Source organism: Castor canadensis, chromosome 10 (genome assembly GCF_047511655.1).
Source record: "Castor canadensis chromosome 10, mCasCan1.hap1v2, whole genome shotgun sequence".
In the NCBI taxonomy this organism is placed as follows: domain Eukaryota; kingdom Metazoa; phylum Chordata; class Mammalia; order Rodentia; family Castoridae; genus Castor; species Castor canadensis.
Window position 1 is genome coordinate 70696697 of NC_133395.1, and position 16432 is coordinate 70713128.

Sequence of the window (16432 nt, forward strand, 5' to 3'; positions counted from 1 at the left end):
AAGCAGATTGCTGACATATTAATATTTAATTCCCAAACAATGGAGAGTCTGTGGAAGCTTATTGCCAATAAAATAATATATGATCAAATTATCCTGTAAAAAAGAAAAGAGGTCTGCAATACCAACATATACCATGAATATGTGGTTGGGCTGCTTGAAAATTGTCATAGAGTTTGCAAAATCAATTAAACTTCTATTTCATGCTTTCATTTATTGAGCAAAAAATTACTGTGCCAATATTGAATATTTAATTATAAGTATAGTGTATGACAAATATATACTGGGTTTTATGAAATATCAGAGGAACATACCTTACACTGGGGTGATGGTGAAAGTATCAGAAAAAATGTTAAGAAAAGCATTTAAGCTAAACCTAAGACCTGAACAAACTTTAGCTGGATAAATAATATAATTTCAAGGAACTGAAATTATACAAAAGTCTAAGAATTTAAAATTCTTCTGATGAACTAAATGAAGTCAACAGTAAGACACAGTACATATACATGCATGCTGCACCTGGAGAAGTGAGCAAGGACACTCATGATGAACCCTGAAAGTCATGTTAATAAAACTGCATGTAATAACAAATGTCAGTTAAACATACAATAGAGTTAATTCAGAGTGAGAATTACTAGTATATTCAGAAATATTCACTGTTTATTCATTTGATGGTCATTTAGAAAATTTTTGGTGACTATTATATCTATCACCATATACTGAACTCTGAGAATATATGTAACTATTAAAAGCAAACATTTTTAAAAATTTCAGTTATGTGCTGTTGCAAGAACCCTATAAGCAAAAATGATTAGTTTCTTCATTCAACAATCCAAATGCAAATGTCAAAGAGGTTAAATAATCTTGGCAACATAATTACAAAGCAAAAAAGCCAGCACCAGAGCCTAGAGCTGATTTCAAATAGTGTATTGTTTAGCTCTTGTAAACAAAACCGAACTTTTCCAAGTAAATGTAAATTATATTTCACATAGAAAATGGCTAAGTACCTTTGATGTTGTAGTGGCAGTCACACTTTGGGGAATTTCCTGAGGCTTACTGCTTCCATGGGAAGATTTGTTTCCCCTGTCTCTCTGTCTTTGTCGACACTCCAAACAGTTTCTCACAGCTACACAGCAAACTATTTAAAAAAATCAAAACCATAATATAAATTGTTAGCTCCAATGTATTGAAAAAATGTTGCTAATTTCTTTTTCTAGTTCTTTCTCCTTCTGCCACCTATTATTATTCTTAAAATTAATTTATTCCACACTTTTTAAATTTTGAAATACAGTAATTAAAGCACAATATATATAAAATATATACTAGGGCCATGGTGGAGTGGCTTAGGTGGTAGAGCACCTACCTAACAAGTGTGAGGCCCTAATTTCAAACCCCAGTACTGCAAAACAAAAACGTGTATACACACACACACACAGACACATATAATGTGCTTAAAAAATAAAACAAATGCCTATATCCTACCACCCAGGTGAAGAAACAGAATATTATCAAGGACTTTTTTTCTTTTTTTTTTGTTGGCAATACTGAGGTCTGAACTCAAGACTTCAAGTATTCCACCACTTGAACTATGCCCCAGTCCATTTTGCTTTTAGTTTATTTTTCTGATAGGGTCTCACATTTACCCTAGGCCAGCTTCAGACTGTGACCCTTCTATCTACCCCTCTCACAGAACTGGGATTACAGCTGTGTGCCAGAAACTGGGCTTCATGGAGCACACCAACTTTTTTGCCTGGGCTGGCCTCAAATCACTATCCTTCCATCTCCACCTCCTACATAGCTGGGACAAGTATAAGCCACCACACCTGGCCTACCAGGACTTTTGAAGCTCTCAATATATCCTTTTTTAAAATTATTATTATTACCCACTCTTCTTCACAATTCCAAATCTTATGTATTGATAATTTTTTTAATAGTAAGCCTTCTGTCTTTAGTTTGACTATCTTGGCAACTTCAGGCATACTCATAGTAGGTGACTCTACTGACTTTGTCAATAAGCATGCAATACATTCATTTATTTTAAGAAGCAAAAAAGTACTGTTTGTAATCAATGGTACAGATTTTGGTCCACAGTTCTTTTGGGTTTCTGTTTCATTGTTGTTTTTAGTTTTGGTGGTACTGGGGATTGAACCCAGGGCCTCTTGCATTCTGGGCAAGCACTCTACCCTGAGCTACATCCTGGGCCCAATAGTATATTTTTGAGAATCAGACCACCAGAACTTGAATCCTGACTCTGGCACTTATAAGCTGTGTGATTTTGGGCCATCTGCTTAAACTACTTATGCCTCAGAACCTGCATATGAAAAATGAGAATAAACAGCATAACTTCTTTAGAGGGCTGTCATGAGGCTTAATTAAAATCAATAGATGTAAAGTACTTAGAATAATAAATAGCACAGAAGATTAATGTTTATTATTTACTTATAAAAGTTTTCCAGGAGGATAAAACAACTAAATCTTGTAGGTACTATTAGGTTAAAAATGAAATGAGCAATAATGCTTACAATATATTTAGAAATAAAAGTTCAAAATCAAAATAATATTGGTTTTAAGATATTGAGGCATTTAAATATGCACACATACATAAATCATACATACATATCTTTCTCACAAAGTTTTGTCTACTAAATGTCAATAGAAATGTTCATCATGGCCCACAGAAAATTAATCTAAACCTCTTAGTTGTCAGAGACATCCTGATGTGGTCAATCTCTCCCCTATAATGAATATGAAATGATTCCTCTCAGGTTGCCTGACTTTTAAATATATAAAACAAAAATTTGGGTCTTAGTCCACCACTCTTAATCTAAGTTCTTGTTCCTTCTTTGAATAAAAAACAACTCAGAACTGCAGCAGCTTCTTGATATAGATACAATCCTGGCAAGGGCCAGAAAGGTGAATGAGGCCATAGTACAGCATTCAGTCTCTGCCAAGCTATCAACTGACTGCTACCACAGGATTAAGCCCAAGCAGACCAGCAGAAGAACCACAAAGTTGAGCCCAGATCTCCCAGATTGTGAACAAATGAAATAGTTGCTCTCGGCCACCAAGTAGCAGAATGGGTTATCTGGCAATATATAACAAATATAGTACTTAAATAAAACAAACAAACAAACAAACAAAAACCTCAAGAGGCTCTTGACAAAACAACAACACACCCAGAAACTTCTGCCATGTAAGTACACATGGATAGATTTTTGTTTATATATTCTTCTTAAATTAGTGGTTAAAAAAAAAAAAAGAGGGAATACATATCAGGGACTCCCTTCCTATGTCCTGCCTTGAAATTTTCTGTCCTGTTCATGAAAATAGCAGTTTTCTGCTTAATTAGAAGGTTTAAATACGTAAGTTAATTTCCCATCTAAGAAAGGTAAAAGAGATAAGAATAGTTTCTGTCTAAAGAGTTCACCCAAATTTACTAAGAGTTTTCAGTGCTAACCTTTCTTTGGAACATAAAAGATACCTGTTCACTTTGTGAAACAGTGAGACTGTAATAGTCTATTTTAATCCTTCTACCATAACGTTTACCATTATGGCATTTGTTTTCTGGCTTGTTTGTAAGCTTAGGACACTAATCAGTATTAGTTTATGAAAATAGGATTCAAAAGTGGCTTTGCATTAAAATCACTTCAATGAAAGATGCTATGTCTTACTGATTCTGAAAGAATTCTAAATGTATTTGACTGTATTTTTAAGGAATAAATGAGTAATAATAATCAAACTCCATAAAATCTCCCAATGTTAAGATAGAAGTTTTTAAAATCTGGTAATAACAAGACAGTCAGTAATTAATTAGTTAACATAATTAACTTGTATCAATTCTTTATGTACCATATAGCTACATAAAACTAATCTCTAAGTAATTATTTAAGGAGCCCTATTATCCTAAACAGACTTACCTAGTCTTAGGCACTGTCGCATTAAACCTCCAGAAGACATGTTTTTTTCGGCTTCAATCTCACTAAAATTTAGAGAGCTGGCAAACACAAGTACATCAACCATAGCCATCAGTCGGCTGAGGAAAGTTACTGCTGTTTCTGCTGACATGCCTTGAGTCACTTCAATATTTTCCAATTCCGTCTTTAAAAAAGAAAATTAAAGCCTTGATTAAAATAGGGAATACAATACATGTAACACACTACAGGTGAACAGAAGTTTAGCAGTCAACAATATAAATGATAAGCTAAAATCACATATCACCAGACTGTTTCAAATTTAGTTTACCTATTAACTATTCTTGAATAAAGGAAAAGACTTAAAATCAATGTTGGTTTAAATTTCATTAATTCTAAAAAAAAACTACATTAAAACGATCATTTGATAATGATACTTAGAGATAACTGCACACTAATTTTATCTTAATTTAGAAAGATATAAAAATAACATTTCTAAAATCTTTATTCTCATTTATAAGATGCTTTTTTCTTTTCTATATACTGAAAATAGGAAAGACATTTGCAATTTCATTCAGCCTCCAAATGGGATGACCCTCGAATTATAATGTATACTAATTTCATATGTATTTTAGAATAAACTGAAGTCACTAGGTACTTCATATGTAGGGTAAAAATGATCAAGAGGATCATTAATTCTCCATATTTAATTTGAGACCTATAAAAACACTAGTAATAACATGAATAAACTCTAGACTGGAAAACTATACTTTCACTAAAATATTATCTATGTTAAAACCCAATTCCCTGCTTTCAGAGACAATATTACGAAGTATTTTGTTATCTAAATTATGTAATTTTATAGGTTATAAGTAATGGCAACATTCCTCATTTTACTTTTCATTGTGTGGTATAGAACACTTTAATGACTTTGATTCCTTGTCAGTAGAATTCATTTTTCTCAGTGTCCCGAAGGATCAGAGAAAAGTAAAGAATACTTTATCACTAAAAAATACTATCAAAATGGGCATACTAGACATATTGATTAACCTTACCTCTCAACTAAATCAACTACAGGATGAGCATCTTGGATTTCTATTCCTATATGTTCCCTTTTGACATTGCTTATACTCATCACTCTACCTTAACGTCTTCCTATCTGGAAGGAGCAGTAACATCAGCATGGAAAGTCAGGGGAAAGTACTTATTGGGAAAAGCTCAAACACTTCCGTACAATACAAATAAAACTGACAGAAAAACACTATAAGCACTATATAACTAAACTCAATTCTAAATGTGGTAAAAATGTAACACCCTCTTTTTCTTCAGCTTAACACCAAGATAGAGTTAAAACCAATCTCTCCAAAATGAGCTGGGAAATAGACCTAAAATGAGCTTGTAACTAGATCTAAAACCACTTTTAATTACTGATTTATAAGATTATTGCATTTAAATATCCAAGGCTTAAAATAAGATTATTTGTCCATAAAAATGCAGATTCCTCATTTACCAGCACTTCATGGATACAGCATGGATATATAAAATATTAAATACAGCATGGATATTAGCACCGCGAATTAAAAATCTGTGACCACAACACAATAGTATGTAACAAAAAGCAAAAAGAAATCATTTTAATGTTGTTTTCAATTTAAGTGTTGTATAATGAAATGGAAAATGTGGGTATTGCTTAGGTCTATCAAACATTCTGAATAACTTTTCAAAATATTACAATTTAGGATATCTAGAGATGTGTTCTCAAAGAAACTATTCATCACTTTGAACTACTGAAATTGTGAAGTATCTACCTCACTTCATTAGTTAATGGTTTATTTTTCAAGTTGGTTTACAGTCTATAGGTTTAAACTTCAAAATGTGCTTTCATTTTGAAATGAGTGATATATAAACAAAAAATACAAACAGAATTATTAAAAGTTGTCCATATAATTTGACAAAATGCTACTTCTGACCAAAACTATAAAATTTTAAGGTAAAAGGCATTCTTAACACAAATAATAACATAAAAGAAAATTTTCATCATGTTATATAAAAATAATTTACAAATAAACGGTATATAAGCATCTTTTGAAAGAATGTAAGAATACAATTATCATTAAATCTTAAGTGACATACATCTCATCTCATCTTCTTTAACTGGAACCAGTTAAAACCTGATTGTACATATGACTATAACATTATTGTTTCCATTATATTATGATTAGTTAAGTTATTGTGAACAATAAAACAGTAACTCATCAATGCACTGGAAAAATAATCCTTTTAATGATCTTTAAAATATACAAAAATATGCCTAATGTTAAAGATGATATGAAAACTCAAAATATAAATAATTCAAAATTTCATAAGTAAAAATAAAATTTAAAACTGAAAACCTAAGAATTACTGCAAAAGTAATACTAACCTTAGAACCCTGGACATGCATTAGACAAAACAGACAACAGACCAAAAAAGTACAAGAAAAGGAAATTATTAAAATTAAATGAAAATATATGTAAAATTGAAACACAAAATAATATATTTAAAAATTATATTTGATTATTTTATTAAAAGTAAAATTCTCAGAAGAGATATTCATCTTATAAATTATATGATTAAGGTTAAGTATCAAATATTTAAGACTTCATTTTTTTATTTGAGTAATTCTGCCCCAAAAATACATTTTTCAATTACAGTTTATATACTAGAAATTATGCACACTCTATTTTACAAAACAAATACCTTTTCCTAATAGATGATTAATAAAACATTCTAAAAAATGAACTAATAAATACCTCTGCAAAAGGCCTACATACTGACTTCGGCAGAAGTGACTCAGGGGAATGAACTATTTATACCAACCTTCTAGACTTTCCTATAAAGAAATCATATTATAATTTGTTTCCTCAAACATTCAGAACTCTTTCTAGAAATCAAAATTGAAATATTTAAGTGATTATAACTTAAAAACCACTTTTCTGTACCTGAAAAGAACTCACTAATACACTAAATAAGATCTATATATGAAGTAATACGATTTTATATTCAGAGTCTAACAATTATATTAATATAATAAAAAATTACAAAGGATGAGTTTCACAGTTATTAGTCACCAACTGTTTCTGTTCCTATTCTCTGATTTTTGAACAAATACCTGTGAGTATAAATCTGAAAGCATGTTATTTTCATGGTACATTCACTGGAAAACATATAAAAGCACACTGAGAATACCAAAGTATGATCCATGCTATGAGATACACAAGGAAAAACCAAAACTATTATTTTTCCAAATCTATAACCCGATAATAAAAAATGAACTAAAATTAAGACTTTGTCATTATTTTTAGAATTAGTAGGAGAACCAAAAATGTTGGTTTCTATTAATTTTCCTGTGAGAGAGAAAATTAAACTACATATAACACTGAATCAGACTCTAAGCATTCAGTGATCTGGATGTTTTAAGTTCACCAAAATGGCCAACTTAAAATTAGGAGGTAATTACAACAAAATCAATGAGTAAATTTGTGGTTGATCCATGTTCTTTGCTTTTCTTCATTTTCTTTCCTCCAATTCTCTGCTTTCATTCATGACCAACTTCAACAATGTGGTAGAGAATACATGAGAGGATTCAACTGACTAGTCCCGGAAACTGTAACTAAAAAAATCAATAACAAAAATAATATTGCTTCCCAAATCAAAGATTGATCAAACGATAGTACTAAGGATTTCTTTTTTTCCTGAGTATTGAAGTTAAATTAGATGGTTTATCTTAAAGAACTTAATTATTTGTATTTTATTTTCTATGACACATATGATTTTAAATAAGTTAGCAACCTAAAACTCCAATAAAATGCTGCTTCTTCAAGAATATTAAGTTCAAAATGCTCAGTATCAATATAAAGTGCCACTATAATCTTCTGTTCTTAAAGTTTCCATTAAAATATCTCCTTAAGAGTAATATTTTAAATGGCTCAAAATTTTCCTCCAGGATGACACTGCAACAGCAATACCCAAATACTATCCCGAGCAGATTGCTGTATTCACCAATGGTTCCAGGGCAGAAAACAGACCACTTGTATAGACTTTTCCTCTCAATGTGGATCATCCACAATACCTAAATTTATCTCAAATATTTTCAAATTCATGTTTGACTATGACATGCCTATTTTATAAGTGGGCTGATTATTCTGTCATTATGCAAATATATCCAAAAGGAATTAATGGTTCCAAAAGAAAACTTTTAGAGGCTTTCCCATCTCGTGTACTTTACATATACCACCTAACTTAATTTTCACAAATACCCTGTAGGATAAGTATAATTAATACCCTTTGTCAAATAAAAAAAAACCAAGGCTGAGGTCCTATCTAGAATATGTGGAGCTCAGTTTAAAATACAGACCTATCTTATGCTTAAGACCACACACTTTCCACTAAACCACAATTTCAGAAGAGGTCTTGAGTCTCTCTGATACAGAGAAACACGTTTGTTTTTGAAAAGCAGTCAATCATCTGAGATCGAGACATATTTTGAGAAATGAGGAAGACATATTCCTGGGTTGAGCTTTGGGTCATTATTTTTTAAAGTGGGGTGCTATAAAAAGCATTTAGCATTCTACTAATCTTCTCAGATTTTAATACATTTCAACATTAGATGTGTCAAATGATGAAAAAATTTATGCCCTATTGTAAAAGTTATAGATCTTTTAAGAGATGACCACAATATTCAGTGAAATTTTTTTAAAAGTTAAACTTTAATAAGTGCTCAGCAACTGAAATTCAAGTTATTATTTAATAGCTAAGAATGAATGTGTTTTAAGCTCCAATAACTGAGTTTTAACAATCAGTAATAAGCAATGAGGTCTTCACACTATGTCATTACATTATGACATTCTTATTTTATGTGGAGCTTAGGCCCTGTGTTAGTGTTTGACAAACAGTAAATCTGCTCCACTACTTGTTTTCATAAATAAAATTTTACTAAAATACACTCATGCCTGTTTGTTTATATACTATGGCTGCTTTTCTACTACAACAGAAGAGTTGAGTACTGGGGACAGACACCATATGGCCTACAGAACCTAAAATATTTTCTATATGGCTCCATACAAAAAAGTTTGCCAACTACTGTCATAATCACAATTATACTCATTTATTCATAAAATGCATATTTGCATATAACAGGAAAAATTTGAAAAACTCCATGTACTTCATCAAACTTACCAAAACACTCAGGAATTCATTTCAAATGTTTTTGTGTTCATATATTTAGAATTCAAATTCTAATGGTATTTACAAGACAATGTAGCCTTTTGTTATCTGTATGTTGTCAATTTCTTTTTCTTTTATCCCTTTCCAAATTCTGTTGCCTTTTTTTAACATTTTAAATCAAAGTCCAAAACAGTGCACCTTTTCAGTTCTAATGTCCTTCTTAAAAACCTCCTTTATCCTTTTTTTCTCACTACTACGTTACAACTTATAGGTTACACAAAACAATGCTTAGTAGTCAGTACCTATCATAGCTCTACCAGATATAAAGTGCGAGAAAGGTCCTGGCCATTTCTTTTAAGAAAGCAGTTTATTAAAGAACATAAAATTATGTTGTACAACCAGGCATAGGTACAATCAGTTAATGGACCAAAATAACAGAAATATTGAGATAGAGACAATAAACAAATGTTTCTAGTCAAATAAATCCCAAAATCTGCTGAGAAAGTGAATAAGTAGTTTCAAATTCCAAACTAAAGTAGTCAAAATTGCATTGGTAATAATTTTGGGAGTCAAACTTTAAAATGACATTATCTTTATTGTATATTTAGTATAAAGAGAAGAAAATCTGAGTGTTCAAATAGTATGTAAATCATGATTATAACTTAGTTTTGAATTTAACAGTTTCTCTGTCTTAATAAAGACCTTTTTTAAAAAAAATAGAAATCTTTTGACTTTAAAATTTGGAAGACCATTTCTATTCAAATTTTAACAACTTACTGCTAAACTACTTATAAAGATCATTTTCTTCTGCATAAAATTTTAAACACTAAATATTTAAAGTATATTTTAATACAACCTTTTAAAATTTATTGACAAATGATAACTTATAAGATGTAAAACTTATATGAAAAAAACTGTCACATGGAAAACTTATTTTAATCTTTAATGTACAGAAGAAAAAATATTCCATCCTATCATAATAAGAGCATGCATATTCAAAATTATAACAGAATTTTGTATAAATCACCAGAAAAAACCTAGAGGTTAAAGAGAATGGATGGCATATGAGTCTGAAGATACCTGTACTCTTCACACACCATAAACTATTAATATTGTTCTTCCCAGTTCCATTTTCCTTTTTTTGGCTGCTAATTCCATAAAGGATCTAGTTGTACTCCATTCCCAAACTGGCTTGCTCACCTTTGTACACTTGTTGAATGAATTCATCTATGAACATCTGTGCATGTGCCTAAGTGGCATGTGTGAAGACACAATCTGTTGCTGCTAATATTTTAAGCTTCAGTGCTACTGTGGTGATAGCAGTTACAAAAAGAGTGAGAAAAAGAGCTATGTAGAAAAAGCTTGTTAATGATGAAGTAAAGTCAGTGATGAATTTGGAAACACTGCCTCATCAAGCAATAGACATTTTAATAAAACTATAGGTTTCTCTTTGGCATAGATACAGTTTCTGGGCACATGGATGGGTTTCAAATATGAAAGCAAGAACACAGGTTACAGAGGAAGCACAGTTCTACATTATTTCCCATTGAACAAGTAGTTATGGAGTCCTACTTTGGCATGAATCAAAGATAGTTTTATTTTATTTTATTGTGTTGCTACTGTTTAAACCCAGCGCCTCATGAATGCTAGGCAAGGGCTTTACCATTCAGTTACATACAAACCCAGCCTGGATCAAAGATGTTTTAAAAAAGAAAACTAAAATATAAAATTAATATTGATTCATTATATTTTCAAATAACATAGATAACTAACATTAAATGCTTTTGAATTTATTATATTAGCACAGTTCAATGTTTTACAGAGATAAATATGAGACAAGGCTAGATTTTTAAAATGTTGAATCAGTAAATAACCTCAGACAAAAATGATTTACATAAGGATTTTAACAGTTTATCATGACAGATTTGAGGAGATATACAATACACAGAAAATAATGTTAAATCATTTCCAGTTATTAATCTTCCCAAAATATGCATCAGAATTACCTGAGAAATATTTTCCTAAAGCAGGTGGAACCTAACACTGATACATAAAAGAGACTGGAATATAAATTTAAATGGTTAAAAGGTTCCCATTGGAGAATGTGTTTGGTAAAATCTACAGTATCTGACACTACCAAAATGCTCAGCTCATGTAATTATAAAATAAAACCACTAGATGGAGATAAAGTACTTACAGTTGGAGAGGTAGCAGCAGAGAGCAAAGGTAAAATTCCTCCACAAGCAATAATGATGTTGTCTACCATTTGGGAAATGAGGTGAATTGTGTTATGTACAAAAATAATATTTTCATTGCTATTGACAAAATCCATCACAGACTTTGTAGAATGGCTAAAATAGCAGAAAAACAAAACACAAAGAAACATTTGAATATTTTCTTGGTTTCAGAATACAAGGTTTATTCTAAATAAAATTTTATTTAGAATAAAATTTTTAAAGTAAAAAAATAGTTATGGACTAAAGAAAGGACCAAGACAAACCCAAAATGGAGTTATTAGAAAAGAAAACAATTTATAATTGAGATACCATATCACCAAAAATTAAACATTCATCTCCATAAGATTTTTGTGTCTAAGTATAGTAGGCAAATGCAGTATTAAATAGATTTTATGACATATGATTAGGCTAATTAAGGTAGTTAAAAAATATTTACTTTGCCAAATCTGGTTGTTTTGGCAAAACTATTAAATAGCTAACTGAAAACTTTGCCTTTTAGTTTATCATAAGTTTCAGTTTATCATATCACCTTACTGCAGCCCCTCCCCCCCTTTCACCAGCATGCTGAAAATGTACACTGCTGGCCACAGAAGTGACAGGATAGGAGAATATAAATAAACTATTAACAATTCAAAGACTTATTGAGTAAAAAATTCCTTTTCTCAAAAGTAGGTCATCAGTATGGTTTTCTCATAGAAAACATGTAATGTAGATACCCAAAGAAACACATTGCTTTAGATTGGTGTCAGTCAATAATATGAAGTGTTTTCTAATGAGAAAAAAGAAGAAAGAGACATTACTCTATGATCAAACTCTGTTTGGGGAATTTCATGAGCATCCATGAAAGAAAACAGAGACACACAGTATGTTGCTGGAGAAACAGTTGAATATTGCTCACTTGGGGGCTACCAATCTTATAATTAGTATTGATCTTCATGTTAATAGTAATATATTTCATGATATTTCATTTTGCTTAACTACCATCCCTAGGTAACTTAGCATGTAACAACACAGTAATAAAATATAAGATTAGCATGTGAATAAATTGAATAAAATCAAAAGTAACAACTTCATATGGCAGATTTTATTGACAGATTCCACAATAGCCATGATTTTTTCCCTGCCGAAATGCTCTAGATTTTGTTTTATATTGAGGTGTGTCAGATGGGGCCTCACCTCAGTTACCAGGTCATTGACCAGTATTGGTTCATGTAGACAGTCATTATTATTCCATTCTGTTTTGCAGGTTTTTAATTTTGGAATAAGCATATGATCCTGCTGGACAGTAAGCGAAACTGCTTGAGGTACTTTTTTGGAGAAAATAAAAGTAGATGAAAAGAGGAGAAGGAGGAGAAAGGAAGAAGAGGAAAGAAAGGAAGAGCAAGAAGAAAAAAGAGTCCCTGTTTCTTAATTTGTACAAGTTTCTTATGTTGAATTGATGCCGGGAGCTGAAGCAGCCACTTTGAATCCTAAAAACAAAATTAGGAGAAGCAGAGAAGCCACCTTGAGTCTTGAGAATGTCATAGTGTTAAGAGCCCTGGTGCAGTCCCAAACTTTCCCTTATTCTAGCTGCCTCAATAGAGCTGACTAAATAATCAATGTTTAGGTATTTTGATACTTATAACCATTGACTACCTAATTCACATAATTTACGTAAACGTAAATAACATTCTTTCATAATTAATTAATTTGTTGCATATTTGCTACTAGAAAATTAGAAAAGGTAATGATTTGATTCATGGAATTTGTTTTAAGGGAATGTATTTGAACTGATATACTCTAACGGATTAAGTAGTATGATCTCTAAAAACACAAATATGAAATCATTTTAAATTTCAGTTTAGCAGTATATGCTAGAATACTTTTACCACAAATAAATTTTGCACACAGTATTAATTTTAACAGGAAAAGGCCAAAATTATAGAAATATAAACCAAAGTTGATTTTTTTAATTAAATCTTTTTCTATAGAGAGTAGGCAATGACTGTTTTAAGATTAAAAGCGATTGAAGTTGTTTTGGGGGAATGAGGAAGGAAAAATAGATGAGGAGACAGGGAAATTATGTTATTTTAATAAATATTTATAAAGGGCCAGACTCTGACATTGGAAAAAGGAAGTAAAGGCTGCCAGAGCAGCCAGCCCCTCCCATCTCTTTTAACTGCTAAGCTGCAGGAACCAGAGACAGAGGAGCTATCTGCTTCTGCTTTCCTCTTGGAGATGTTACCAAGCTATAGGGATCCTTGGATTGGTGGAAAATAATCATGTCTAATACAGGGAAGTTCTAAAGCACACCTATTATCTCTGTGTTTTAGGTAGGCCAGGATGACCTCTCCCTGTTTTAACAGCCACCCAGATCCATTATAAAAAGGCTGATTTTATAGCTTCTTTGTTTTGTTGTGTATTTCCCTTGCTCTTCGGTATAAGACTAAGAGACGGGGGCCACTACTTTGAGTCTTTGCTTCCATTTCCTGAATGGAAAACAGGAAATCTTTCTCTTTTTTTCTCTACTTCTGCCCCCTTGTCTTACTTTATCCTGTTATACTAAAACAAATCCTTGCTAAAACTTAAAAAAAAAAAAATAGAATAGGCAATGCCAGATTTAAAATTTTTGCCTTTTAATTCTTTTAAGTCTACATTGTTGCATATCTATTGATGCAAGCTCCAGGCCTTATGAAAATTCTTATCTTTCTATAAAAAAATTGAATATTTAATTATTTTTAATAAATTCAATTTTGAGTTTTATTCAGTGATATAAATCACTTAAGAATCAATTGTTGCCATTAAATAAAAATATCCATTTTCTTCAGTGAAAATAGTTATATTTATAGAAAAGAAGTATTTTTACCTTCTCCAAACATGTACATCCGTTTCTAATGCAAATAACAAATCAGTGAGAAGTCGCTGATGCATTGGAGACCATTTAAACTCAGGGATCCGAAACATTGTAGTCCGGGGGCCTGGACTGAACTGGCGCCGCTGTTCCTCAGTCATGGGCATTCCTCGAAATCCTAAATCAACTCGGAGATCTCGGTCTTGTTGGGTGATTGATCGACCCTGAACAGCCTAAAGAAACAAAGGGTGAACTTTTGTGGAGCATGAAAGAATTTCTGATTTAATAATTAAAACAGTGTGGATAATAAAGTGAATGAGTAATTAACACTTTTCACAGAACTTTAGTCGGGAAAGACATTTTAAATATGTTATTCACCTGTAGTTCTCTTCATAAAAATCCTTTTGAGTTGAAAAGGCTGATTTTATAGCTTCTTTGTTTTGTTGGCATTGTTTTTGCAGTGCTGGGTCTAGAGCTCAGGGTGCTCTGCCACTTGAGCCATGAACTCAGCTGGTTTTGCTTTAGCTATTTTTTAGGATAGGGTCTGGCATTTATGCCCAGGCTGGCAAAGATACAATTTTCCTATTTATGTTTTCTGCTTGGCTAGGATGACAGGTGCATGTTGCCATACTCAGCTTTAATTGGTTGAGATATGGTCTCTTGAACTTTTTGCTTGGGTTGACCTTGAACCACAATCATCCTGATTCAGCATGTCCCAAGTAACTGGGCTTATAGTCATGAGCACCACGAGCCTAGCTTCTACTTTTACACTGCAGAAACTAGGTGTGGTAATTAAAGGTTAGCACCAAAGCTCACTATGACAACCAGATCCTTCCACCTTGCTACAGATCTTCATAGCAGATCACATGAGTTCCTCATGGAGGTAAGCATGAACGAAATAAAGCATACTGGATATAGGTCATCAGCTAGTTTTAACTATAAATACATGGTTAGAAGAATTGAGCATGGATTCAAGTTTACTTCAAAGTCTATTTCATTCACAACACTTCAGAATAATAAATGCATTTACTGAGTGGGAAAACAAACCAGAAAAATGCTTATGCACTCCCAGTGAACAAGAGGCAAGTCTAGAGATTATTGTGTTCAATAAACAGTGCACCAGTTATCTTTATTTTAAATCTGTACCTAATTCAATATTCCATCCCCTGTCAATTATCACTATAGTACAACTACCACAAAAATGGAAACTGGCAGTTAACAAAGAAAAAATAAAAATACCACCACCCCACACACACAAGAATATATTATACAGTATTCTTACTGGAGTTCAAAACACCAGTAAGGCATGGCTGACTCTTTATAGTACAACTGTAATGGAAACATGTTAAATTTAATTTCAATGACATTAAAAGGCAAGTAAGAAACTCAAAGGATAAGAAAATACAAATAATTAAAAGTTTTATAATTTCAGACAGTCTTAAATATAAGGCATTGTTTAGCCCCCAAAATTAGAAATAGTCATAACTCAAAGTTGAAAAGAATTAAAATCTGTATCTGAAAACATTAAATGTTTACCTTTACTATGGCAGGAGCAAAACTGTAGCATTTAACATTTCCTAACCACCAGCTCTAAAAATGTTCAATTTTTTCAAAGCAAATTTCTAATCCATGTGTTTGTAAAGAAATTCTTACTGCTAGTAGTTCTAAATTTTCTTAGCTGTATTATTTACCTCACAGGGTTGTTTTGAGGATTAAATCTGAAAACATCTAGAATAGTGCCTGGAACACAGTAGGCACTTGATAAGTAACAGTTCTCTTTTCCCTTTCCCCTCTTTTATGAGTTCAATCTGAGCTGCAAGTCCTCTTTTCTACAATCCACAGAACCATGTGTGCCAGGAGCTCAAAAGGTTAATGCTAATCAAGTATTCAGAATGAGTATTTCAAGTATGAAAGGTGTAAATGTAGTCACAGAGTTATAAAATGTAACAACTGCCAGACATTAAAGGTCATAATTTAATTTACTATAATGTCTTGAATTATATAAGGATCTCAGGCACAGAGAGGTTGAGCAAAGTTACAACGAAAAATGTGGCAGAACTACAAATATAATTTAGATACTTTTCACTTTGAATACATATGCTACTATACTATTCAATCCTAAAAATTAGTATTAGACATCAAATGAATACAATCATGATATAATTGGCAATAAATTACTACACTTTGCAGCTAAAAACTCTATGTTCAATGCCTTTTTTTTTTTTTGAGATAGTATCTTTCTATGCAGCCCA

General features: G+C 31.7%; 1 protein-coding gene across 5 annotated transcripts in view; it reads right to left on the reverse strand.

Annotated features, from left to right (window-relative positions):
- The window catches only part of Nbea (neurobeachin), a 643202-nt gene that overhangs the window by 449383 nt on the left and 177387 nt on the right, over window positions 1–16432 (reverse strand). For all 5 annotated transcript variants that reach the window (XM_074043550.1, XM_074043551.1, XM_074043549.1 and 2 more), the window contains 4 exons: window positions 14196–14413; window positions 11311–11464; window positions 3915–4095; window positions 1005–1135 (listed from right to left, as the gene is read on the reverse strand). In XM_074043550.1, the coding sequence (XP_073899651.1) occupies window positions 1005–1135; window positions 3915–4095; window positions 11311–11464; window positions 14196–14413 (684 nt within the window). The remainder of the gene's footprint in view (window positions 1–1004; window positions 1136–3914; window positions 4096–11310; window positions 11465–14195; window positions 14414–16432) is intronic.